Source organism: Sminthopsis crassicaudata, chromosome 2 (genome assembly GCF_048593235.1).
Source record: "Sminthopsis crassicaudata isolate SCR6 chromosome 2, ASM4859323v1, whole genome shotgun sequence".
Taxonomy (NCBI): domain Eukaryota; kingdom Metazoa; phylum Chordata; class Mammalia; order Dasyuromorphia; family Dasyuridae; genus Sminthopsis; species Sminthopsis crassicaudata.
In genome coordinates, this window is record NC_133618.1 from 115,530,618 (window position 1) to 115,558,000 (window position 27,383).

Below are 27,383 nucleotides of genomic sequence, written 5' to 3' on the forward strand. Positions count from 1 at the left end.
TACTTTGTACATATATCGTGCCTTTCATCCAAGTCTCTCATAGTACTCTTTGAACAAGGGGCCTGCTTCAAAGTCCTTAGTCAAAACAACTAATGATATATAAAGGAGCTGATGCTGAAATAGAGTCCCCAAGTATTAACAACCTAATTTTACTGATAGGGAATCAGAGACAATGAGGAAAAGTGGCTTCCCAGGGCCAAGAAAATGTGATCAGAAACCCAGTTTTATCCCTGAAAAAAACTAGATTTCTTTTCACATTCTAAATAGCTAATAACACAAATTGCCTTCCTAAACCTTCTCTAAGCAAGACAAGTCATACTGGACATAGAAAGTTTGGTTCACAGTCTATCTAGTTTGCTCTTAGGAATGGGATGGTTCTTAAAATGATGTACTTCCAGTGGAACTTTTCATGCTATAAAGTTTCTTCTTTTTTCTCCCTGTTTTGAAAATGTGAGCTTTTTTCCCTTTAGGTTTGTTGTAAGAGCATGGAGTCTGGGGGTTGGGTGGGGGTGGGGAAAGATGACCTTTCACCTGTGTAACCATAGCTCTTTCACTATCAGGTCATAAAATGAGATATTTTGAGGTTACAAATGAAAGATATGCAGGCAATCAATATAGTAAAAATATTCAAAAGAATAATACAGCAACATAAATGCATGTATTGTTTTATAACATATGGCTATTAAAGTTTAATTTAAAATGTGTATGAAAACATTGTATTTAGTACAATTCATTCCTATTTTTTCCTGTTTATCATAATTTGTTTTGAAACTGAATCATTTTGCAGATTCCCATATGCCTGTTGTGCTAATAAATTTTGAATAACCAAGAAAATTATTTTCTGGACTATAAAGTAGGCTTGCAAAGTCATACACTATAATGTTTAATACAAAGGGCCAAAAGCTCCCAACCTAAGTTTTGCATTATGCATCAACCTTAAGATTTAACCTAGGATAAACGCATGTGATTTCAGTCAATATCTCTGTTGACTTTGCCCTGAAGCAGATAATTAATCTTTCCCACAGAAAGCTACCTTGGACAATTCTGAGGGCCAACATAGCAAACTATTATAAAGACCACTATTTCAGACATTTCCACTGCCATGTATAATCAAATACAGTCTATACACACACACACACACACACACACACACACACACCCCATCACCATCACCATCACCATCACCATCACCATCACCATCACATCACCATCACCATCACCATCACCACCAAAACAAAACAAATTACTCAAAATCTGCCCTAAATCCCCCTCACTGCCATTCTTTTTACTGTGGCTCCTTTCTTATGTCCAGCAATACTACTAAATGTAGAACAATTAATGTAGTAAGCTAGGGACAAAACTCCTTATGTCAAACTAGACTCTGTTTTCTAATGGTAACACTGTTTGTTTAAGCTGTAACATAATAAAGATTATTGATGCCCTAGTTCTTATGCAGATAAGCTACCATATCCATTTTTAATCCCACCAAGATATGATTAAAAGGAACAAAATCCTAGAGGAATTAAACCTATCAACATTGAATAAGGTGGTGGTACCCAAAGCTTCTAGATTTTCTTTCCCCAGAACATAACGGAAGGTGTTACCCCCAAATAAAGGAAACAGTCATCTAAGACATGTTCAAGTCTTCTATTTTTTTCCCTGCCAAAAAAATAAATGATTGGAATGATAAAGCTATATACCTTAGGGGTTTACACAAGTATTCTCTGCCCCAGACTCTAGGGTCTCCTCTCTCTTTCTCCTCCCCTTGTCTCAGCCCCCTTCCTGCTATCTCCTTTGCCATAACTCAAGTAACCCAACAGAACCAGTCAGTTTTAAATTTCAGTTGGGACCTTGGTGACCTGTTAATGAATCTACAGAGAGGAGAAAAACTCACAGTGTTGAGTTATGCCTGGTGTTGCTAGCTGACTTGGAGTCAGAAATGCTTGAAGCGTTAACGTAATTGCAAGAATGTGAAAAATGAAGCGCTGAGCTCCTGAGTAAAGTGAAAGGTCAAAGCAAGCCGCACACAAAACAAGTCTCTGGAAGATGGCCTCATTAGACCATTAAATCAGCTTCTCCTTTTTTCCCTCTTTTGTAGAATGTTTAGGGTGTTGTATTTAATTAATAGATCCATTTAACCCTTTCTGGCTCTGCAAATAGCTTTTATTTTAGGATGGGAGAGCAAAGGAGAAGAGTGTAACAATAAAAATTGAACTTACTTAAAAGTTCATTGCTGTGCATACATGGCTCTGATGCATAATCAAGTTGGTAAGTGGTTGGTGGCAGTCAGTTAGACTTATGGATCAATACACCACAGAGTTTAGTCTTCCTTCAGACACATTACCAACAATGTGGACATCCTCAGCTAAAAACATTAAGATGTTTCACAATTTACTCCCTAAGATATTCTTCTCTATTTCAGCTCTAGACTACTTAAAAATCTATTTAAATTTTGAATATCTTTTAAGCCATTTACAAGTAAATAGGTCTTGGAAAAGAGATTTTTCCAACCACTAGCATTCTTCTAGAACAACAGTGGTCCAAAGGCATACCCCAGAGCATGAAGAGAAGGCAACTCTTCATACCCCCACTTATACTGGCACACACAGGAGATGACAGTTCAGGCTATTAACCTCTCCTCTATACAGAAGCCTATCTAATGCTTAAATATTGTAGCTATAAACATAGTCATAATAGAAATGAAATAGACCTAGAAGATCAGACACTATCCAGTGTAAAATATTTAAAAATAAAATCTATACACTCTCCTGGTCTATATTCAATAATGCATCTTCCCTTAAATTACCATTTTATCCATGGAAGAGCCATTCCTACCAAGAGATTGCTCTATGTCTAGTTTGGTGAATTTGCAGTAGTTATATATATATTCTAAATAAGACTTTGTCATCCTCCCTCATCTTATCTTGACTTTTAGAGTTTGAAGCTACTGTCCTCAACCCAACCATTTAGGGTGAATGCAATGTAAATTTGTAGGAATTTTTAAATTAATCTCCTACATTCTGGATTCCATAAAAAATATTGTGTAGCACTTCAAAAACAAAATAAGATTTTTTTGGGTGGCCTCTTCTGAGACTTATAGGCTTAATCGTTTATGTTAAAGAAGCCTTTTATAAGTGATGTTACAAACTAAGTTCACTGTTTACAATATAATACAAATTACTGCATCACAGCTAGAAAATGGGTGCATTATTCTATTATAGCACTTAGAATCAAATCCTAGGGAACAACATTTTTTTTAAATTGGCAGAACTAATCAATTGTTTTTTGCTATGTAAGGGTAAAAAATTTCACTTTGAATTTTTATTTTTTCAAAGTAAAGTAAGTCAAGAAAAGGAAATACTGTCTCCCTAATTTAACGTTGATTAAACTCTCCTAACTGCCACTTTGTGTTTATACTAAGGTAGATATACTGATATAAAAAATTAAAGTTATTTTCATCATGCCTACTTTGTACAAGGAAAATGTTTGACTTTTTACCTTGCTCACTGCTGTTGTCTCCACTCTGGGAAGCATGGCCCCCACTGGAGGGCCCTGGGGTGCCTGCTGAGTGTGTTGAGGTTGCATCATCATGGTCTCTCCAAGATGAAGGGTTCTGGTGTCAGGATGCCAAGGAATTTTTTTCCCACAATTTTCATTCCAGTCATAAATGAAGAACCAAGGAGAAAAGAATAGGAAAGATGGGACAAGGGGGAGAGAGAGAGAGAGAGAGAGAGAGAGAGAGAGAGAGAGAGAGAGAGAGAGAGAGAGAGAGAGAGAGAGAGAAACACATTAGTATTTGCAAAACTGATATTATATTGATGCCACACTTTCACACTTGCACTATATATCTTTAATAAGTATGTAGACAAATAGAGAGTTGCTGCGAATTGCTTAGGATTAAAGCTATATTTCTCTTAAAGTATTAACTAAGGGACTCAATTTCTAAAAAGTTGATCACATTTCCTAATAGGGTTTTTATTCTAAATATTGTGCCTTTCTGAATGTTTCAGAGAATCCTAAACTGCCAATGCTGGAAAGGGAATAAAAATCAGCAACTCTTTAAAGAATGTTTCCCTGAAAAATTGTGTACAATTTCATACCATATACCTCTTAGATATAATTCTCATTAAAGTGAACTTATAAGAACTGTTAAGGAATATGACCAGGTGATATAATAAGTTTGTGTGTGTGTGTGTATGTATGTATATGTATGCATATATATATATATATATATATATATATATATGTAGGCATGGAAATGTGTATGTATATGCATATATACATAAATGAATGCATACCTATAAACACACACATATATAGAGAGAGACTTTTATTAATTTCTTTCAGCATTATTATAGTTAAGGTACAATACAATGAGAATATATAAGACCCAGAGGAGGAAATAGGCAAGAATATCCTCTTCTTCACATACTAGCTAACCAGTCAGTTTTAGCTCTCTGCCCACTAGTTTTACAGAAAGGAGAATGACTACTTATCTAAAAGGGAAAAGTAAGGAAAATAATCATAGCTCAGTGCTACTTTTGGTGAGTGTATTCTCCTCCTGGTCCTCCTCCCCTTTCCTGATCATTCCCAATACCCTGCTGTTGCTTAAAGGAAAACAGGAATTCTAATGTACAGGAAAGGCTTTATCAGCACCACATGAAGGCAGGCAAAAGATGGAATTTCCTCTGGCAGAAAAGGAGAGTAAGAACACATGAAACAGATCAGCCTTAGGGCTGGACCTGCATGACTTGTCACCTGTATGCGACAACCTAAATTAAGCACTTGGCTGCAACTTTCAGAAACATCCCCTCAGCAGCTCCCAAAACAGAATCCCCACAATAATGCCAACCTTAGGAAATTATGCTCACCCCTACATAAATCAATCAATAAAGCTTTAGGCAAGCATACACATGCTATTTATACACCGTATGTAAATATTTGGAGCCATCTGAAAGTAATCTCACCAAACTGCTACTATATATAGTTCATCTATTTGATTTTTTTTTAATCTAGAAGGTTCATTTCCACATCAAATCAGCATTGTAAAGTATAGGACTAAAAAGTTCTCTCGAAAGTCTAGATATAACATCTCATACAAAAACAGCCATAACAAGCTTATTTTCTCTTTGATGAACTGTCAAAAAGCTGAGAAGAAAAAAGTCAAAAGCAAAGCAAAATACTGGAAAGAATAGTTTGGGAAATAACATGAGATTTTTTTTTTTGATTTATTAAACTAACCTAAAAGCTTTATAGAGGGGTAATGATAGCTTTATGAAAAAACAAAAACAAAAAACTAACAACAAAAAATCCCATCACAATCATTAAATAACAAGCAGAATAGAAAACAAAGGAAATCATGGAGCAGAAATATGTTGAATGCACACACTAGATGGTTATAGTATAAATCATATACATACACATTAAAAATAAGGTGGGGAATGAAACAACAGAAGGAAATGAAATGGAAACCAAAACAAGTTTCTCCACTGCCTAGATTAAGACAAAGTTGTGCCTATGAGCATTTCTTTTTAATCTCTGAGTTAGGAAACCACTCAAATAGCTTCAAGCTGAAGGCAAACTGCAGACAGGGGCTCTTCAGCCCTCTGCAGCCTCTTAGAGTCAGCTGTTTGCCGGATGGTAATCAGATAAAGAACTGGAAGAATTACATGAAAAGAGGAAAGAAACAATAGCCTGGCATGAGTTTAGCCCTGCAACAACATCGGGCTAGAATCTTCCTTTTAGAAAATGTAATAACTGCAACATGTCTACCTAGGCTAATTTTTTTTTTTTAATGTGGGCAGCAAATGATGTTAAGTACTGTTGGTTCTTTGATTAAGTGAGCTAGTAGAAAAGCATCCTACTCCAATGAAAATGACAATAATTAACCACTAATACCTTAGCTGCATTTAAAGGCAAATGTCATATAATCACAATTCTTTTAAATATAGCCATTGTAGGCTTCTGGTTTTGGAGAATGGGCTGGTTTGGAAAGGATTGTTGAGGACTTCCCATCATGGAAAACACTTGTTTGTCTCCACCAGTCCACCAATTGAGTTTTGGCCTACATTGGAAGACTATTTTTCAGAAAGACAGACTGTATTGATTTAGAGCTCATCAGATTTCTTGAGGCCATTTTCTTGAGGGAAACAATTTGGCAATGTTTAGTTAAGAGAGAAGAAGACAGAAAAAAAATCTACATGAGTCAATATGACTTTCAAATAGAATGAGTCCTAGAGATGACTTAAAGTTCCAGTTCTCTTAAGTTTTTAGTCAATTCCCATATTTGTTGCTTACAAAAGCAATCTATGTTCCCTCTTTTCTCTTCCTCCTTTTACTAAAGAACAGCAGTGAAACAACCAAAACCCAACCCTGTTCTATAAAGTATCCTAAGGTATTTGACATTCTAAAATGCTTTGAGAGTGTCAAATACCTTAGGATACTTTACTTTTACTAAGGATGAGTTTCAAAAAATCTCAAACACAAATCGTATGATATTTATCTACTTTGAAAGAATAAAAAACAAGTCGATCCTAAAAATTCTAACCTGTAGTTCTCTGGAGATGTTAGGTCTTCAAAACTCATGCTTAGACCATAAGTTGTTCCCTCTAGCTATAGACAGTGATGTAATCATATACAGAGACATTATTTGAAGATCTGGTAAATTAAGCTTCTCCTTGGTGGTACAAAGACTGTAAATAATATGAACAGACAAAGCATGTCCTATTATCCCAATACCATTCATTCTTGGGTTGAAATATCTGTGTCTATCTCAACTCTTTTTTTTTTTTTCTTTTTCCTAAGTTTACATCCCTCAAGAACAACTTTCTGGCTTTTTGCCCAATGATATGCAAAAGTTTTGTGGTTATTGAAACAAAACTGACATACAGAAAATGTATTCTAACATTATTGTTTTTGATAGATAAATCAATTTGCTTTCATTATATAGATTACTGTGCTCACAGAGATGGATATAGATGTCTCTACAATTCATGTATGTATACTTTGAAGATTAAAGGGAAAAGTGATCACACTCAATGTGAATTATAGAAATAACATTAATATACACTGTATTGTGTACATGTGACATTGCATGCATGACTTGTGTACACACTGATGTAAATGAGTATAAGTATATATTCGGTAGTTCATCAGTAAGCATAACCTTATATTGTGAAGATACACAAAATCAAGAGTACATGTTTCTATTCCCAGTGGTTTTAATAATTGGGAGTCAAATATGGTACTCTCCTTACTCTTACATAATTACGTTAAAGAGCAGTGTTACCAAGAGAAAAGCAGTGAATACTGAGTAGAGCACAATAGAAAGAGATGGAAAATAGATACAAGAAGCTAGGTCTCAAGGGGCAGTATTTTCTATTTGCTGGGCTACAGACTCACAGCTGATAATGCAAGTTGTAATTAATATAAAAGCAGGAGACAATATGGGAAAAGCTTGTAGTCACAGGGCCACAGGAGATCACTCTGCTGCTATCCGCTGTTTCTCATTTACACACACAGTCTTCCAGAGGAAACACAATTTTGCCAGTGTTTTCTCCCTTGAAAGTTAAAAAAATTGATTTAGCACGATCATTGAATTTTGCTAAATCTAGAAAAGAGCATGGAGAGGACAAGAGTCTCTAGGCAGATGAAGCAAATCTGATGTGCTTGTCTTTTGCCGATGCTGCAGATCTGTTGAAAACTTTAAGCATTTTAAACTATTAAAACATTACTGTGGAAGAGATGCTCTCAGGTGTGTTTGCTTATCATATAATTCTAATTAAGTCCTACTTACTTATAGATATTTTCTTGTTTAAACTATTTAACACTTCTCACCTCTATTCTGTTTCCAAAGGACAATGAGTCAAAAACTCCAAGGCTTTTATGTAATTGAAAATCTGAAAAAACTAAAATGTATCCATCTTCTTCAGAAAAAAGAAACTAATATGCTTTTACCACAAGACTTCTCTAAGATATCTGGAAACTCAACTTACATTCAAATTTAATTGTAGTTCTTATGAATGTAAAAACCTTTTTTATAATAAACGTTAATATGAACTTTTCCCGTTAGAATCCAGTTATGCCATGATATATCATATTAAACCAAAAATTGTATGTAGCCTTTGGAAAACAAAATAAAGTTATTTGGCATATAGATTCTTAAGGGCTACTTAGTAAATACCAATAATAAACAAATGGGAAGATTTTCCAATAAGCAAATGAGCATTGAAAACTCTGACTTAACTTGATATATCTGTTTATAATAAATGGCAAGGAGGCATAGTATCAAAACAAATGTGAAGTTTTCTGTGAGCTGATATCTTTTTGTTCCTTTTGCCATTACATAAATACAAGAAGGAAAAAAATTAATTAGGATTAACACTGGAAACCTCATATCTTGAAGCATTTGTTCCCATAAGGTATTGATTTAAGTTTAAAAAATGAATATTTCTCTTTTTCATGACTCTGAACTTGATAGGAGTCCTAGGAAGAATATTGGAGACTTCAAACATGTAGAACTTTTTTTTAAAACTAAAAATGGTTCATGAGTCTTTTGTCATTTATTCATCTCTCTAAATCAAGATTTAGCAGAAAATAAGTGCTACATTGTCAATAAACTGCCGGCTACCCTAAGATCAGTATAATTTGTGAATGACGCCTCAAGGGTTTCTTCAAGGAATATGTAATTTGTACTACACTATATATTAAATACTGCACAGAATTTTTTTTACCTTCCAAAGAAAATTTCAGTTGCATAAAAAGGACAATATGAACCACTAAAAAACAGATGTTAAACAATGTTGAACTAGTTGTTGTCAAGTGAAACTTCTTAGATCATCTGATCACAATTACCTCATAACCTTTAATGATTTAAATAGTGTAATTGTACTTGACAGGAAATTGACATAAAAGCTATTGACTATCAGATCTTTAAGTGTCCTCCTTCACTTCCCTAAACATATAGTGAGACATCCCCCATGTGTTGGTCCATAGATGGAATACTACTGAAATTCTCCTAAACTACTTATAACACTATCAAATCTAATTTACAATGGAACCTAAAATAAGATTTAGCAAGTGAAAATATTAGTATTATTTTATTTTTTAAATTATAACACATTTATCCTTTTCTTTGATGTTTAACAAAACAACAGGACACGTAATTAATTTTATTCCCTCTAGAGTTTTCAGGAGAATTTTATCCCAGGACCTTTGCTTGTATAAATCCAGCCCTGATAAAGTTTATATGGACTCTTTCTTATGTCAAAAAGAGGACATTCATACTCTAGACTCACATCAATTTGAAAAGCCTTATGAAAATAATGAAAACTTGCCATGTATTCAGAAACAAAACAATACGTGTGTAAGTATATATATAAACATATATATATATATATATATATATATATACACACACACATAGAGAGAGAGACTAACATATGATGATCTCAAAATATAAATGCCAACATGAATTATGATATTAATACTGAAGTCAAAATGGTAATCAGTTAAGGTATTTGCAGCTGATTGGATGCACTTTCTCTTATATATCAATTTATTTTGAAAATTATATACAACTAACTAATATCAAGCAAGCTCTGAACTTGGCTTAGGGAAGAAATCACCATAATTCATTTGTCAACAGACAAAGCTGTGTGAAAAATAAAGTGAAAATATCTTTAAGTTTTCTGAAATATTACAGACTCAAAACAATTCATAAGTATTCAATAGCAAAAAGAATTTTCAAGTAGGATCTATTTTCAAAAAATTGATTTTTTGATATGTTTATTGTAAATATGAATGACTGGTAAAATTGACATGAACTATAGCTGGACTCCATTTTTTTTTTCTTTCCCCTTTATCTTTCCTTTCCTAATGTTCCAGTTTAGCTAGAGTGTGACTATAATTGCCTGTTTCCTACTTGTGGCTAATACCTTTGAACGCTTAAAAAATAATTGCAGTGTTAAAAATGCAAATGATAATTATGTGTTATTATATTTACTAAACACAATGGAGTGATAATCAAAATTGTGAGTTTCCAGTGATTTGAATGGATACTGCTTGATTTCCAAATTTTCTTGCTCCTTTATGCTTATCATGCTAGTTTCCAATAAGATAAATTAGATATATTCATTGTTGCAAAGAAAACTATGACTCTGATGGTTTTCTGTACTCCTATAATATTACTTCTACAGAGACATTTTTAAATAAATACAAAATTATAGCGTCAGGTAGTTTAGCATGGTAGTAGCTGAGTTCACAAAAGGACATTCCAAAACATCTAAGAACCACTCTTAAAAGTCAACCAGTATCACTTGTTCTGATATTTCTTTCATTTATTTTGAATCTTTTCTATTTTAATATCTGATAACAGGAATACTATTGAAAGCTGTCCTAGTATCTAATATTCTTCTGCTGCCCCCTCTTCCCACACCTCCCACAACATACAGACACACTCATGTACTTCTGCCACGCACGTGCTCACGCACATACAGGCACATAGTGTAGCTGGATAACACTTAAGAAGATAGAGGTGTATGTGTTTTGGGGGTGTCAAACAGCTGTCACAAACTGTCACCTCCACAAGAGAAAACTTGGCATATAACAAATTAAACTACATTTCTTTTTGGCTGTCATTATTCATAGCCAATAAGTCAAAATGCTCTCAGTATTTCATGTGCAAATAAAATCATGAGGAAATGCAGTGGATCAGAACTGTGGGCCAACAGATAAAACAGAGAAAACAACATGCTGTCTCTGTCCTTCTGAAGTGGCTCCTAGTCACCTCAACATCAACTTTCACCAAATAAGATCCAGCCTGAGGCTATGTATTAAATATGTATATCAAAGCAAATGAAAAAAAAAAAAAAAAAAAAAAAAAAAAAAAAAACAACCCAAAACCCTGGAGATTCAAATTGGATACATTTGCATGTTGAATTTTTCAACTGATATTACTTTTCAGGTATTATCTCAGTGAAGGTTTTTCTTGTTTTGGAGATGAGTGGGGAAAGCAGAGAAGGAAGGAAGGCTAAACTGTGAAAGTAAATATTTGCCTTTTGGTGGAGTGTGGTAAGGGTAAGCCCAGAAAGTAGTACAATAAATGTATAGGTTGTGTAAAGCAACTTCCCAAATGGAGAAAGTGGAGGTTTCAGAGAATCTAGAAATGATTGTTCACCCCTTTCACCCAACATCCTAAGTCAAGTTAAGTCAACAAGCAAGTTGAGTAAAATATCACTCTGTGATACACTTTTTCATTCCCATGTGAGGTGGGGTGAAGGTGATTCAGATTATTATTTCATTTCCAAACAAATAATGAAGTGGGGAGGGTAAAGTTATAGTTTACCTCTTTGAAGATGAGGTGACAAATAGTAATGGATTCGAGATAAATCAGTTGTCATGTTTGCTTCCATTTGTGTCTATGTGTATGCTGGGGGATGTGTGTGTGAGAGAGGATGACAATACCACAGAAAAAATGCATAATTCTTTTTTTTAAGCCAAGATGTTTGTTAAATCATTAACATAGTAATTTCAAACTAGTCTCTTCATAGTGGCATATTTAAATAATAAATATTGTAATAGAGTCTCTCCCGAATGCCTTAAGTATTTTTCATCAGGCTAGCCCTATTATCTCTTCAATAAAAACACAAGCATGTTCCATTTCCACATAGCCTTATAAAGCCAACAAGTTAGGATTCTTTTAAAAGAAGTAAGAACAGATTTATATTGCACACCAATACACTTCTCCATTTCTGCATTTGATGTAAATAAGTCTCTTCCCCATCTACATTCCCCTAATAATACCTATGCATAGGGATTTGGGGTCATGAAATAGTAAAAAACAAACAAACACATTTTGGGAGAGAGTGTCATGCCTCATAGAACCACATGCACAAATCACATAACAAATCAGCAAATAAACTTTCAGTCACCGCTGTAACCCATTTGATTTCACTTAATACACTCAAAATGCCTTCCTCAACCTCCCCCATATTAAGACAATAGAAGAAATAGATTAAGAAACTTTTGATTGTAGTGCATTCGTCTTCAAATTGATCCATATCACCATTTCAGGTAGAGATTTAAAAAAAATTAATCTTGTTCTTATTCTTACCTACCATCTTATATAAAGGTTAGGTAAATTCATATATTATATACATATATATATGCTTGTGATTCATATATACATAAATTCCAATTCAATTCAAAATTTTATTTTCCCCCCAAAAGAGGTAGAGATGGGGAAAGAAACTGCAGAAGTTTCATTCTCCTTAGATTCAAATCTCCTTTCTCTTAACTCATAGGAATGGGAGAGAATGAAGGAAGTAGCAAACTATCTTCCTACTTCAAAGAACAATTGTCAGGGCTTAAGTTCACACCAAGTGTTATATTAATATTTTGGCCAGTAGGTTATTAGACTATGTCATTTAAGTTATGAGTTCAATTGAATCTAATCTGTGTAAACCTCTTCTCATCATCCCCAAGGCTGGGTTCCTATAAATAAACTATAGCTCACACCCACTCTTTTTTAACCTAACCACTCTTTCCTTCACTACCAGCTGCAATCTCTCTTCTTATTGCTTTTTTCAAATTTCTAGTCTCACTACATATGTTTTTTAAAGCATCAGATTCACTATATCTGTTCCAAAATAGAATGAAAAAAAAAAAAACAAAAAAAACAAAACCAGAGAATAGAAAGAAACCTCCTTTCCTTGCCTGACAAACACAAGTGCTTCTTTACTATACCCACTCTACTCCTTCACCAACTGTTAAAGTGTTAAAATCAACCACTAACCTATGGTTACCCAATCATAATTCTCTCCAGCTTTTTGTAATACATTGCTAATAATTGGTTCATCAAGGTTACTGCCTTTTATTATGAAGATGCTTCAGGCACTTGGCAAAAAGTCTATAGTCTGACAATAAGTTGTTTTAGAGCAAAAGCACTGAAAACTATCTCCCGTGAGCTCCAACCCTCACTTCTCCCCACCACGATGTAAAATGCTAATAATTCACAACTCTGTCATCTTCATGAGAGAAGGAGAAAAATCAGCACTCACTTCCCCCTAAAAGAATTCAATTTGCCCCCCTCCATTTTATTCTTTTTCATATCCTCTCCAGCTTTCTCGCCTCTATTTTATTCTTCTGCTGCATAGATTATAGGGTTGGTAAGGCAGAAAAGGCACGGGCCACCACATCAAACAAACAATTTGCTAACACTACTAGTCGCCCAGATCCAGGAAACTTGACAAATTATCATCGCAAATCACTCTGCTGCCTCCACAAACAACCTATCCATGGCAATACAGTAAGGAAGAAGGAAGAGAATCAAAAAAGAAAACAAACAAAAACACTTTCAATAAAACCCCAAAGCAGCAAACTCCTCAAACATACACAGAAACACGATACTTTTTTTTTTTTTTTTAACTCAAAAGGTAGTAGGGGAGGATAGTGTGGACTTTACAACAGGTGGTACATACAAGTCCCTTACAGATCTCTTAAAATATCAAAATGTTAAAGAGTTCAACAAGACTTACGTGGTCAGCTAGATTTGTGGAAGATCCTGAGAGCTCTTCATGGTCAGATTTGGAGCTGCCGTCCCTTTCATCAATAACTAAGTCAATGGGCATTTTTCCTTTCAAACAGCTAATGTACCGGTGGCAAAAGTTATCACACAGCTCATGGACCTTTGGAGGGGGGGGAGGAAAGAAGGGTTATCATAAGTTTTGTTTTGTTTTGTTTTGTTTTTTAATTACTCGTTTGCTTTGCTCAGTACTATGCGTGATTTTAAGGAGAAATATAGTACAAGATTATATTTAGAAGGAATAACAATGTGAGGTATCCCAGGAGTAATTCTAATTAAGAGGTATAATAGTCAAAGTTGAGGAAACAATAGAGAAATTGTTGCAGCATATATAATTCTCCAGAGACTGTTCAATACAACAAGCAATAATACTAAAGAAAGAAAAAGAAATAGAAATACTAAGTTCAAACTGGAACTTAAAAGAGGTAAATTCCATTAGATAACATCAAAATATTAAAAACACTGGATGTCACATAAAGATCTTCTAGAGAATTTATAACTCAGCAAAGTAATACTTGTAACTTTCTAGCAGAGTTGTTTGAACTGGATTTAAAATATGCAGAATAAAAAATACCCAGGGATAGGTAATTCTGTACATGAATCTATATTATGCATTTCCATGTTAGAGGATGAGCTGAGTTTAATAGAGAAAGTGAAATACGGGGTATCTGGTTAAATCAAAGGTTTATTGCTTTTCAAAATAATCCTGCATTTAAAGAGTGGAGTGAGAGGGGAAATGTCCTGGGGAGAAATAATTAAAAATACATTTAAAAAATTATGCATCCACCTCTCTTAGGATCGCTACTACCAAATAAAGATCCTGGGTAAAGGATAGTTTGAAGAAAAGGCCTCGGAAGACTGGTATGGTTTGGGGGCAACCTCTATTATCTTCTTGCATTGACTACAATATATCAACCCTGAGAGAGATGCCCCTGGGGCCCAATCTCTCTGGCCAAAGTCTCTTAAAAATCAAAGCTCAACTACATGGTGGAATTGGGGATGACAAGATAGACTATGATATTTTCACCCTCTTCTTGCTTACCTTTTCTAACTCCAAAAGATGAAACCTTAGTACTTGAATTGCTTGTATCATCTGAAACAAAGTTTTAAAATTGCACTTAAGCATATGAAAATGGATAAGGAGGAGGGAGGAGGGGTTAAGGAAATTGGTGGGACTAGGATGAAGAGATGGTCCCTAAGAGCCTGGAGTCTAGGCAGAGCCCAAAAGGACTAGAAAAAGGGCTGGAGAATAACAAATTGTCATGAATTTTCATTCACTCGGTAATCAGACGTCAACCGGCAACTCAGATCAGCCTAAACCTAAACTAGATTTTCTCCTCCCCCTTATTCATTTTGTAGTCCCTACCGGCAAGCAGGATTTTATTGAGGCCAGCCTGCAGTCAATATCTTTTCCTTCCTCTACCCCACAATCTTTTTCTACCCCCTCACCCTCTCACATACAGACACCAAACAAAACACCCACCCTAGAGCGGGCTTTTGGGGCTTGAACACTAAAGAAATTTCCACCCTCAAGATAAAGAAGGAAATGCTCAAGAAGAATGGTGGGCTAACATCTTTGAAAGAAGATTTAAGTACTTTTAATATTGAAATCATCCAAATTAGCAAAAGAATTGCTGTTAAAAATGACCAGCTAGGTCTTCTCCCTTCCCCCTCACACGGAGCTAGACTTTGCTCTGCAGTTACTTCCTAAGCTTCAGCTGACCGTGGCTCTGCAAGCGGCCTTTGCAATACAAAGGAAGTAGCTACACTTCTATCGAGTTCACTCAGAAAGTGAAGCTAGTAGGATTCCCGTTCTTAATCTTCCAGATTGCTCCTTCTTTCTTCCCAAATCACCCCCTTCTTGGTTTCTAGTTCCGATAGTCTTGCTCCCTCTTGTCTCCCGTCACTTCCCCACTATCTTCAACCCCCAGACTCTCAACAGAATCACTTTTTTTTTTTTTTTAAATATTTAACGACCTCTTGCTCTCCAATACCCAAAGGGGAGTTTATTGAGAATGTCAGAAGCTACAGTAAGGATCTAGAAACTATGGGAAGTGCAAGGGAGGTTGGGGTAGGGAACAGGGAAAACAGAAAATTGTCAGCCTTACCAAATTGTCCAACTCTGGATTCGAGGAAAAAAGTGGTTTTTCAGCGCGAACCTATAACAACAGGAAAATAAGCATAAATTACGGTCCCTTTTATACCATTGCATATGAATGGATTGGGGATTACTTGTAAGGACTTGTAAAGGTGAATAAGGGTAGGGAATGGAAATAGGATAAGATGTAACACGAGAAATAAATCAGGCCATCAAACAAGGATCAGATAGGAAAAAAAAAACACATTATCTGACCCAGATGCCATTCGAGGGGTGCAGAAAACCCCAATATACAATCTAGGCCTAAGGGTATTATTGCTCACTTTCTCTGTCCTTTAATCCTATTCGGATTTTGTCCTCTCATCTTTCCAACTTTTCTGAATAGTAGTAGGCAGGGGACTGCGACTTTCCCTGTCAATGGGCTACTGACACCCCCTTAACCCCAATTCTTGATTAAGTAGCTATTAGTAAGGAAGGGAACCAGTCGCCAGATGAGAAGTAGGTCAACTTTAATTCAAGGGTCGAGCCCTAGTATTCCTCGCTGGGGGGAAAAACAAACACCCACATTTATCTCGAGTTCCAATTTGCCTCCAGGCTCTGAGATGGGGAGGAGGGAAAGGGGAATGGAAGAGAGGAGGGGAAGTAGGCACCAGATTGAATTTCGAGTCTTTTTCTCGCTTTTTCAATCCTTTTTTAAAAAGTAAAGCCTTTAGGAGGGAAGGGTGCAAAAGTGTCAGGAGGGGAGAAGAATAGGTCATGATTGTTTAGACCTGTTTTGCGAAGACTGCGATATCCTCGTTGAAGGAGTCGGAGGAGCAGACGTCTCCGCCGGCCACTCCGGGTTCCCGGGGAGTGCAGGTCGCCAGCTCGCACTTCTCAAAGACCAGAGCTAACAGAGGAAACAACGGGTGCCTAACGGGTAGCACCACACAAAGACACACACACAGAGAGATGGGGGTGCAAGGGGGAAGGAGGAAGAACTGTAATCAACAAGTTTTGAGGGGATTTCATATACAAACACTCAATGCACTGCACAGCCCTAAAAAAGTGTCGTCAATGAGCTGGGCCAATGTCGAAAGTAGAAAAGGGGTAGGGGGAGAAAGCTGATTCCCTAGCCACTTCCACTTGCTTAAACTCTACAATCTAGGGGGCAGAGAAGCCCTGCGGACACTTGGTCACGAAATAAAAATAGCAGCAATCAAACAAGCAGGGATCTCACATTAACAGTAGTGCTGGGCTGATCCAGGTCCATTCGCGTATAACAGAGAAAGCCTAAACGCTTGACCACAATGATATTGTACCTAAAAGGGAAACACTGTCGAACCAAAAACTGTTTTAAAGGGCCTATTTTCAAGGAATATCAAAGAAGATACGAAGCTATATATAGACTCACAGCCTTCAAGGGAGTATCCCCCCTCCCAATAATAATCATTTGCAGTCTAGTTAAAATAACAAAGATAGGCAAATAATAATATTGGCAAAAATCACGAAGAGACCCCTACTCACAGAAATATTTTACCCCGGATTTACAGCAGACAAAAAAAAAAAAAAAAAAAAAAAAAGGTCTTCTATTAACTTTGGAAGTGTTCATTGTGTATCTTAAAGTCTACCTCCGCTTTTTCACTGGGATGTTGGCTGTCTCTTGCATCAGGGCAAGTTGTTCTTTACCAACCGCCTCCTATTACCAACCCCATCCCATCTCTTTACCCCACTTACGTTCAGACCCCAAAAGTTAGAATATGTCTACCACACTTCAGCTGTAGTGCACCCCATCCCTTGCCCCAGTTCCCTCTGAACTCTGAGAAATAATAATTTAAAGAAATCTACATACATATCACAAGAACACCTTTTTGCAAAGCAGCACCCTTATCCCTTTAACTTCATAGTCCGAGTTCAGTTGTTGCCTCCCCCCCCTTTTTTTTTTTTTTTTTTTTTTTTTTTTTTTTTGCAGAAAACTAAGGTAGTGAATCTAGTTTTCCAGGCCAAGTGGAACTACCAGTCTCCTCGCTCCAGTTGAATTTAGTGACTCCCAGAGCCTCCGTAGGAAACAGGAAAACAGAAAAAAAAAAAAAAAGTTGTGCTTTATTTGCAGGAAACTTTCCCCTTTTCCTTGGCCCCTCTCTGTTTAGGATCCATCCAAAAGAACAGAAATTTAATCTTTCAACAGGAATGATATACATTAAGATGAGTCTTAATTTTTTAGAGTTTAAAACACGCATGGTTCACAGGGGAGGGAGGGGGGAATAGGTCTTGGTGACCCGGATTCTGTGTAGGGAGAAAGATAATTGTACCTAATTCATTGAACACGACCACCTTCTCTTTTGCCTTCCGTGGGACAAGGATTACCATCCCTTGCTTTCTCCATTCCTAGCTCAAGTGACCACCACCAAATATAAACAGTTAGAAACTCCCATCCTCCATTCATTTAGTAAACTTGGCCCAGGAGATAGGGTTTACCCATAGATTGCGTCCTTGTCCCGCTTCAGGGCGTCATTGACAGCAGATCCCATGCTGGCTGGCATGACATTGGGGTGCGGGGCGTGGGCTCCGTAGTGCTGAGTGGCGTGAAGCGGAGGCCCGTGGTTCAGGTGGTGAACCGGGGGAATCGGCCGTGGAGCGTGAGGGTCTCCGTACATGGAAGCCGGCACCCCTACTCCGTCCATCCCGCCGTAATGGGGAAGCTCATCGTACTGTCAAAATGGGTCAGAAAAGGGAAAGGAAGAAGATTGAGAAGATAAAGAAAAAAAGGAGAGAGAGAGAGAGAGAGAGAGAGAGAGAGAGAGAGAGAGAGAGAGAGAGAGAGAGAGAGAGAGAGAGAGAGAGAGAGAGAGAGAGAGAGGAAAAAGGGAGAGAGAGAGAAATTAAAAAAAAAAAAAAGACAACAAAGTCAGAAGAAAGTGAAGTCCCGAAACGAGTTAAGCAGACAAAAACAAAAGCAGTCAAAACAACAGACTTGAAAGTTATAAATACATGTGTGTATAATATATATGTATTTAAAAACCCCCACAAAACACTATAAACTAACAGAAGAGGAAGGGGGCTGAGAGTTAGGGTCTGGGGAGCAAAGCGGAGGTTCTACTTCGGCCAGGGGAAGAAAAGAGATAAAAAGGAAACAAGGGAGAACTGGAGTAGCTCTGAATAGGGAAGCCCCTGAGCCCACCCCTAACCCCCCTTTCCTTCCATCCAAAGGATTCAATAAATCAAAAGCCGAAATGAAACAAAATAAAGGAAAGAAAACGCTAATAATAACAACAGCGATGAAGACGACCACAACCAGTCCCTCCCCGGAGGCAGAGGCCAAAGAAGGGTTGGGGGGAATAACGTGAAAGTTACCAGAAACATTATTTAGCAGCGGATTCCCTGCGTCCTTGTCAAATTCAGAGACAAAACAAGCAGCAAAATATTGTCTATGCAGCAGCTCCCCTTTGCAGCCCGTGCTACTGAGCAGAGGGAGCAGCAGCAACAGCAGCAGCAGCAGGAGAAACAGGGGAATCGCGCTGCTGGGGTAAAAGCTGGAGCGAGGAAAAAGCGTGTAACAATTGCACACACAACAGACACGCACACATTCGCCCTTTCGCCCGCTCACACACCCGCTCTAACACGCGCGCCCAGACACGCACACACGCGCGCGCACTCACACACAGGCAGGCACAAGAGGGAAAAAAGAAGCCGATGAATAATTTTGCTGCTATTTTTTTTTTTTTTTTTAAATACTGGCCGCCATCATCAAGCAGCGAGCAGCAGCAGCTCTATAGAGAAGGCATCGGACAGGCCCCTTTTAGGAGAGGATTTATATCTAGGTAAGTGTTGGAGATTTAAACCTACCCTTTGCGCCATCAGTCTGCGCTCCAATAAACTCCTGGATGTGTCGTATATTTAATATCCCAGTCCGGTTAAGAAAGTGATTTAGGCTGAAGATTTCTTGGGTTTTCCCCCCAAACCAAGGAGACTTCTCCTGATTCTCCAATTAAAAAAAAAAAAAATAAGCCCAGGCAAAACGGCGAAGAGTTTTTTTTTTCCTGTAATCTTTCTTCTTTTTCTTTTTTTCTCTTCTTCTTCCTTGTCCTGCTCTTCCTCCTCCACCTCCTCCTCCTCCCCCTCCTCCTCCTCTCTTCTTTTCCCCTTTTTTCCCCTCTTCCCTTCTGTTGGCAACAACAACAAAACCAAAAAAAAAAAAAAAAAAAAGAAAGAAAGAAAGAAAGAAAGAAAAGAAAAGAAATGAAAGAAATGAAAAGAAAAAAAAAAAAGACGAAAAAAAAATTTGTCAAGCCCCCGAACTGAAGGTTACGATCGGCCCGTCAGCAGCCCACATGTAACCAAACTGTCGTGTCTCATGGCTTTTTGCCACTCCAGCTGTCAATCAAAGCCAGGGAATGTCAAGGTAGTGAATGAATGATGGTTGATGATGATGAAGAGGAGAGGAGGAATCTTTCAAACCCGTTTTTTTTCTTCCAGTAAAACTCCTCGAGGATTTCTGCTTCTCTGTTTTGGTGGTTAAAAAAAAAAATCCTTTCCCCCCGATGCCTATGTTATGATCCTCTCTCTTTAGAGTACTGTTCAGGAAGGCAGGGGGAAAAAGAAAAAGAAAAAAAAAATGAATAGTTTGCAAAAACTGGACTTCCTCCCCCTCTCTCTTTCCTGGTAGATAATTCTCTCTCTCTCTCTCTCTCTCTCTCTCTCTCTCTCTCTCTCTCTCTCTCTCGATCGCTCTCTCGCTCGCTCTTTTCTCGCTCTCTCTCGCTCTCTTTCTCTCAGTGAGATGAGTGAGTGTCAGTAAGTGTTGGCAGGTTGGCTGCTGCCTGGCTTATAGAAGAGACTCAGTTTTGCAGCGCTGATCGGCGGGAGAATGAAATGACGGAACCCGGAAGTCGTGGTGGCCATAGCCAGTCCTACAACAGAGACATACAGGGAGAGGGGAGAGGGAGAGAGGAGAGAGGAGACTAAAGCCTATGATATGCAGAGTATGCAATCAGCACTGCTTCAACTCCACATGGGGAGGAGGAGGGGAAAAGAGGGGAGGTGGGGGTGGGTGGGAGAGCCACACAACAGATCATACCCATAGCAAATCAGCGTTCCTTTTCATACAGGGGGAGAGAGAGGGAGACTGTGCAGGAGAGGGGGAGAGGAAGAGGAGTGTGTATGTATGTATGCATGGGGAGAGAGACAGGGAGAGAGAGGCAGGGAGAAGAAAACTGCAGAAAGCCAAAAAGTACGGTACAATCTTAGATGTGTTTTGATTTTAAAACTTATTTTTAGATTATTTTTTCCAATCATAAATATCTTCTGCCTGCATTGCTTTAGCTTACGCTTTATGTGGTTTTTCCTCCTCTTTTTTTTTTTTTTTTAATTTAATTCTCTGTTTTTCCCAGCCCTCTACCTTCAGAAGCATCGAATGATTTGCGAAAATCCAGGGGGCCATCCTTTAGAAGCAAACTTGCTCGTTTTTAGAAAACGAGCTCGATTTTAACCGAGTACTGCGTTTTTGCCAGTGTTGTTTTCTACAATGCTGCCCCCCCATATGGATTCATTACCTTCTTAAGTATTAATTTTCCAGGACAAGAGGACAACATCTTAGCTCAAACTGTACCCGCATCGAACTCCATTAAAGGTGTCGCTGAGGTCCACTACTTTGTGCTGTTTGGTAGCCGCTGGGGAGATGATGCGGGTGGCGGTAGAACCTAGAGAAGACCTTTTAGTTTCTGATGTAGAGGTTGCCAGTCTTAAAAAGGATTTGTGAGTCTGTATGCGCGCGCGCGTCCGTGTGTATGTGTGTGTGTGTGTGTGTGTGTGTGTGAGCGCGCGCGCGCGTATGTGTGTGTGTGTGTGTGTGTGTGTGTGTGTGTGTTGCTAACAAAGTCGAGTTCACTTAGAGTTGTAAAAAGCGCCGGTGAGATGCAGATCTGATTTGCATGAACCTTTTCTGAGCCTTTCAACTCCAGGAGAGGGTGGAAAAAAACGAGAGGAAGAAAGAAGAAATGAAATGTAGGTTTCTGGAACTCACTCCCTATTTTTGTTATAGTCCTACGATATAAGCTGAAGTATTAACTCGGTAATGCTTTATAATATATGATAATTATGTTGGGGTGATTTAGCACATTAAGAGGATGGTGCACCCCCTTGAGCACCAAATGAACTTTTCCAAAAAGGAAAAGTTAAAAAAAAAAAAGCCCACACCATTTGTGTGGAAACTAATTTTGGTCTGCTCTCGCCCAATCATTTTACTGAAGCTAAAACAAGCCTTACCTCTGAACAGTCAATTACTAGAGCTCCCCAGGATCATCAATCATAGGGAAGGTTTGAAATTTAGGGGAGGAGCGATGGTCAAATTATCGATTGCTGGAGTTTGGTGTGCCTCCCTCCCCCCCTTTCCCTCTCTTTCTCAGCCCCCTCCCCCCCTCTTCTTGGTCTCTCTTTCTCTCTCATTCTTTCTCTAACTCTCTTTTCTCTTTCGTTCACGGTCTTCTGAACATAAAATCTAAAACAGACTATCCTTGAACACTAGAGTCCCTCCCCAACTTTGAACCGAGTTCCGAAAGTGGTCTCTATATTCGTCTTTGAACCCCACATACCCAAAAGAAGAATGGGGAGGACGGAAAAGATCGGTTTTGTTTTGGTTGTGTGTGCGTGTGTGTGTGTGTGTGTGTGTGTGTGTGTGTGTGTGTGTGTGTGTTGGGGGGGGGGGGAATGAAGGAAGAAGGGCTTAATTAAAACAAACAACCAAAAAGCTCTTTACCACTTTTTTCCATATTAAGATTCTGGAAAACTTTAAATAGCTTTAGATTTCAATCTTAACATGAATCAAAGCCGAATCAGAGAAATTTGGCCCTATTTTAAAAGGACTGGGAAACGAGCTCCAGAGGTCAATAAAACCCTCCAAAAATGATGAATGATTGAGTACCTGTGATGATGATAGTGATTACTGGAGCAATTAAACAGTTTGATTAAATGAGCCATCATAACAATGATGTCTGCGGGAAATCAGCCCTCACATATAAAGATAGTGTGTAGAAGGGCTGACATAACGTCAGTGGGTAATCCGAGGTTTTTCAGTATCTTAGAGTGTTGTGGAAATGAAGGTATTTTCCGGTACTCCTGAGGGGAAAGAGGGGGATTGAGCTGAGAAAAAAGTCACGCAAATATCTTATGGCATTGTATCCTTCTTTTACCATAAGAACCCATTTAATAATGAAGAGCAAAAGTGAAGCTTGAGATTCTTTTTTTCTTCTTCTCCTTCTCCTTCTCCTCCTCCTCCTCTTTCTCCTCCTCCTTTCTCCTCCTCCTCCTCCTCTTTCTCTTTCTTTATTCTTCTTCTCCTTTTTCTTTCCCCCTTCTTGAAGATCTCCAAGATTAAGAGCAGTGGTTCTGTGCTGTAGCTGACTTTACCTCGGACATATTAGAAAAGGTGAGTGAGGTGTTTTTTTTTTTTTTTTTTTAATCCCTACTTTCTAGATTTGTCTTTTTTAGTAATGATTAAGTAAATTAAGTTTACTTGGGGAAGAAGTGCAGAAGAGGAAAAAAAAAAAAAAAGAAGTAAAGGATCTTCCTGTACAATATTTTCTATTTTATAGTATAACTCAGTAACACAGTTCACGATATTCATGGCTATGAATTCTTTGGTCACTTCTTTCTGCTGTACTGAGACCGACTGAGTAGTTTATGTAAATCCTTTTTTTATTCTTTCAACTATGCTTATTAACAGTAATGAGTATTGTTGTTGTTACTATTATTATTATCTTTGCTTAAAATGTCATCGTAAGTGTAGGCCAATTATATGATTTTAAAAAATCTTTTAAATTTCCTGAGGTCTTTCTTTTACAAAAGCCCCAAATTCATATTTGACTACTACGGGGCTCAATTATTCGTGAATTCTGATTGTTCTCTCTCTCTCCCTTTCTCTCTGTCTCTCTGTCTCTGTCTCTGTCTCTGTCTCTGTCTCTCTCTGTCTCTCTCTGTCTCTCTCTGTCTCTCTCTCTCTCTCTCTCTCTCTCTCTCTCTCTCTCTCTCTCTCTCTCTCTCTGTCTGTCTCTCTGTCTCTCTCTCTCTCTCCCTCTTTCTCTCCTCCCTCCACCTCTTCTTTCCTTCCCTTTCTCCTTCCCTCCTTCTCTCCCTTTCCTCCCTCCCTTCTTCCCTTCCTCCCTTCTTCCCTCCTTCTCTCCCTTTCCTCCTCCCTTTCTTCCTCCCTTTTTTTCTTTCTTTCTTTCTTTCTTTCTTTCTTTCTTTCTTTCTTTCTTTCTTTCTTTCTTTCTTTCTTTCTTTCTTTCTTTCTTTCTTTCTTCTTTCTTTTCTTTCTTTCTTTCTTTCTTTCTTTCTTTTTCTTCCTTCCTTCCTTCCTTCCTTCCTTCCTTCCTTCCTTCCTTCCTTCCTTCCTTCCTTCCTTCCTTCCTTCCTTCTCTTTCCTTCCTTACTTTTTCTTCCTTCTTTCCTTTTCTTTCCCCATTTAATCGTAGTATGAAATGTATAAGAATATCTTCAAATTTTCTTCATTGAGAAAAACTTCACTTTTATTCAAAAAGGCACTTTACATGGTAACACATCCGAGTAAAGGAGTTTCAGTCCACTTGAAGTTTGCTCTATTTTAGTACCTCTGTTAAGTTAATAATGGGTTGGTTGTCCATTGATAATTGTTCACTTTCCCCGAAAGATGAGAACTTTAAACCTCAATTTATTTGCATAGGAGAAGGTGCTCAGTGACTAAAATAGTTTCACCCTAAACTCTGCTTAATAGTCTGGGAATGCTTTCGTTTTGGTTTTATTTGTTGTTGTTGTTGTTTTTGTTTGTTTGTGTTTGTTTTGTTTTGTTTTGTTTTTAATCAGTGTTTTGAACAATTCAAGAGGATAGAACAAAGCACATAAGGTGGGGGAGGGACAAAAATGTAAGAAAGATCTGGTCAAAGAAATTATATATTCTTTTGAAGAATGATAGGAAGAATTTATACGTAAACATATGTAGTGCAAACGTATTTGGAAAGACATTCCCCACCCCCCACCCCCAGAATGTTAAGGTTATTGTCTGGTAAAATAAAGTGAAATTTAATATCATTGAGGGTTTTTGTCCTTTCCGATGTGTATCCTGTGCAGTCTTCATCTTGGTAAAGGATGCAACGTTTTGTTTTTTTTGTTTTTTTTTTTCTTCCATATAGAATTCCAGTAGACCTGAATACAAGTTCAGACTGAAGTGTTAGAAACGCTACAGTATAATTCTACATGTAGCTTTCGATTTAGTGAACTCAAATGACCACTGACTTATTGGTCATACTGATTGGTCCACTGATTTGAATGATCACACATTCCCGATATTTTAAAACAGAGGAAGAAGCATCTTCTAGTTTAAGTGGTTTTTTAAATGCTATTAAAAAAAAAAAAATTAAAACAAGCCTATTTAATCTGGCTTTCAGACCCTTGACAACCCTCTCCCTTTTGATTACCCTCTCCCAACCTAGATATTTTCACTAAGGATGTGGGGAGGTAGGTGGGGCAAACCATGAGAAGAGAGAAAAGAAGAGAGATAGGTGTCCGCGTAAGGCAACACACCTCTGTCAACAGTGAGCTCCTTCTGCTCAGGCTGGAAATGGTTTTAACAGGCGGTAAAATTTCATCTTGCGGTGTCAAATTGGGGTCATTTTGGGGTTAGAGCTCTCGGTGTCCGAGAAGGAGCTGTCCAGCTGCATGGGGACTCATTAACAGCGAAAGAGCTGTTTCAGGAGAAAAACAATTCAAAGACAATCGAAGGGACGAAAACCCTCTTTACAAGTGGACCAGAACAAATATGGATGCGGAAACATTCCCCAGAAAATCCCAAAACAGAAGGGGGTGGGGGGTGGGAGGAGAGAGAGAGAGAAAGAGAAAAAGAGAGAGGAGAGAGGGAAGAGAGAGAGGAAGAGGGGAGAGAGGGAAAGGGGGGAGAGAGAGAGAGAGAGACGAGAGAGAGAGAGAGAGAGAGAGAGAGAGAGAGAGAGAGAGAGAGAGAGAGAGAGAGAGAGAGAGAGAGGAGAGAGAGAGAGTGGGGGTGGTGGGTGGTGGGGAGGAGATAGCCTTTCAAACTTGAGTCTGTTTTTAATCAGCTCTTCTTAAGACTAGTATCTCTAAGTCTTTTACTTACTTTTCTATTTTTCCTATTATTTAAAACATTCTGCTAATTGGGAATTGCAAAAACAGATAACATTAAGGATTTTTTTTAAAAGAAAAAATTTTATTTCCATTATAATTTTGAATGCATCAGTCTTCGGTAGGATATTTATTTTAAAGGGGAGAACTTCAGGACCTAGACTATATTTTAAATGGCATTACCCTGGCTCAGATACGGCCTGTTTTTTTCTTTTTATAAAGTTATAGATTGGGATAGATAATTAGAGTTCCTAAGAGTGTGGAAGTACACATTGTTAATCTGGTTTATTAAATTCGAGTGGTTTAAATCCTTTTAGCCTTCTTACAACTGTTAGAACAATTGATGTCCTGCCGGAGGAACAAATAAATCCAACCTTAATCTTATTTGCAAACTTTATTCATTGTTTGTAAATTGAAGTATTTTTGGAATTATTCAGATTGTTCAGATCTATAATTTTTACTCAGATTTATGGTTGATTCTTATCAGTTTGAAAAAAAAATTATTCCTTTTGTTACTGAATGTAGGTAAAACAAAGTTTTAAAAGAAAGTGAAAAGGTGAATTATAAATCTTTGGGACAACCAAACTATTGTAGTAGTGTATCTAAGGAAATTTTTTTTTAGAAAACATGTTGGATCAAATAAATAATTCCAAAAACATTCTTCTCTCTCTCTCTCTCTCTCTCTCTCTCTCTCTCTCTCTCTCTCTCTCTCTCTCTTTGACTGTGGGTCTCTCTGTCTCCATCTCTGTCTCTTTCTCCCCTGCCTCCCCTGTGGCTCCTCCTCCCCTCACTGTTCCAACCGTTGCCTCGTAAGGGATTCACTCAAATCCAATTCAAAGTTCTGTGCTCCCTATCGCCTCATAAAAAAATAGAAGAGTTGTTCAAGTCTGAGTCTGATTGCACTTTAAGGAGATTAGGCTTTCGTCATAGTTTGGCAGTGGAATGCTCTTCTTGACATTGGTGGGGTGACATTTGAGATGGCGGATAAATACTTTTCTTGACCTTTCTTTCTTTCTTTCTTTTTCTTTCTTTCTTTCTTTCTTTCTTTCTTTCTTTCTTTCTTTCTTTCTTTCTCTTTCTTTCTTTCTTTCTTTCTTTCTTTCTTTCTTTCTTCTTTCTTTCTTTCTTTCTTTCTTTCTTCTTTCTTTCTTTCTTTCTTTCTTTCTTTCTCTTTCTTCCTCCTTTCTGTCTCTCTCTGTCTCTCTCTGTCTCTCTCTGTCTCCCTCTCCTTTGCAGCCTAATACTGTTGGAAGTGCTGTCTTATCGGCAAAGACCCATCCTAATATTCTTGACCTCTTTTATAATTGACTAGTTTCTCCAGAAATTAGTCTACAAAAAGCCTCATAGATTTAGTTACTGTTACTTTGTTTCTCCTGTTTTCCTTTTCCCCCTTGTGGATTAGTAAGAGAGGAGGGTTATCTTCTTGCAACTCTCTGTTTCCCAACAGTTCTTTACTCTCTAAAACTACCATCATGAAATACTCCACTTCTATGTTTTTAAGTGGATGTATTGGGTTTCTTGTGTGTGTGTGTGTGTGTGTGTGTGTGTGTGTGTGTGTGTGTGTGTGTGTTTCCCCCCCCCCCCCGCCCTTTTTTTTTT

General features: G+C 37.7%; 1 protein-coding gene and 1 long non-coding RNA gene across 13 annotated transcripts in view; one reads left to right on the top strand and one right to left on the bottom strand.

The window, feature by feature from the left end:
• The window catches only part of LOC141554778 (homeobox protein Meis2), a 220,475-nt gene extending 199,059 nt beyond the window's left edge, over nt 1-21,416 (bottom strand). For 2 of the 12 annotated variants that reach the window (XM_074287073.1, XM_074287074.1), the window contains exons 1-7: nt 21,212-21,414; nt 18,138-18,370; nt 16,451-16,592; nt 15,691-15,741; nt 14,625-14,675; nt 13,536-13,685; nt 3,499-3,613 (exon numbers count right to left, since the gene is read on the bottom strand). In XM_074287073.1, coding sequence (XP_074143174.1) covers nt 3,499-3,613; nt 13,536-13,685; nt 14,625-14,675; nt 15,691-15,741; nt 16,451-16,592; nt 18,138-18,370; nt 21,212-21,250 — 781 coding nt within the window. In that variant the 5' untranslated portion in view covers nt 21,251-21,414. Of the gene's footprint in view, nt 1-3,498; nt 3,614-13,535; nt 13,686-14,624; nt 14,676-15,690; nt 15,742-16,450; nt 16,593-18,137; nt 18,371-19,013; nt 19,410-19,505; nt 20,652-21,211 lie in introns of those variants that run through there. The other 10 variants (XM_074287071.1, XM_074287067.1, XM_074287069.1 and 7 more) reach the window with 9 other exon arrangements.
• A 252-nt stretch (nt 21,417-21,668) lies between these two features.
• Nucleotides 21,669-27,383, top strand: part of LOC141554779 (uncharacterized) — a 10,928-nt gene continuing 5,213 nt past the window's right edge. Inside the window, exon 1 of the long non-coding RNA XR_012485948.1 lies at nt 21,669-23,082. This is a non-coding gene — a long non-coding RNA (uncharacterized LOC141554779). The remainder of the gene's footprint in view (nt 23,083-27,383) is intronic.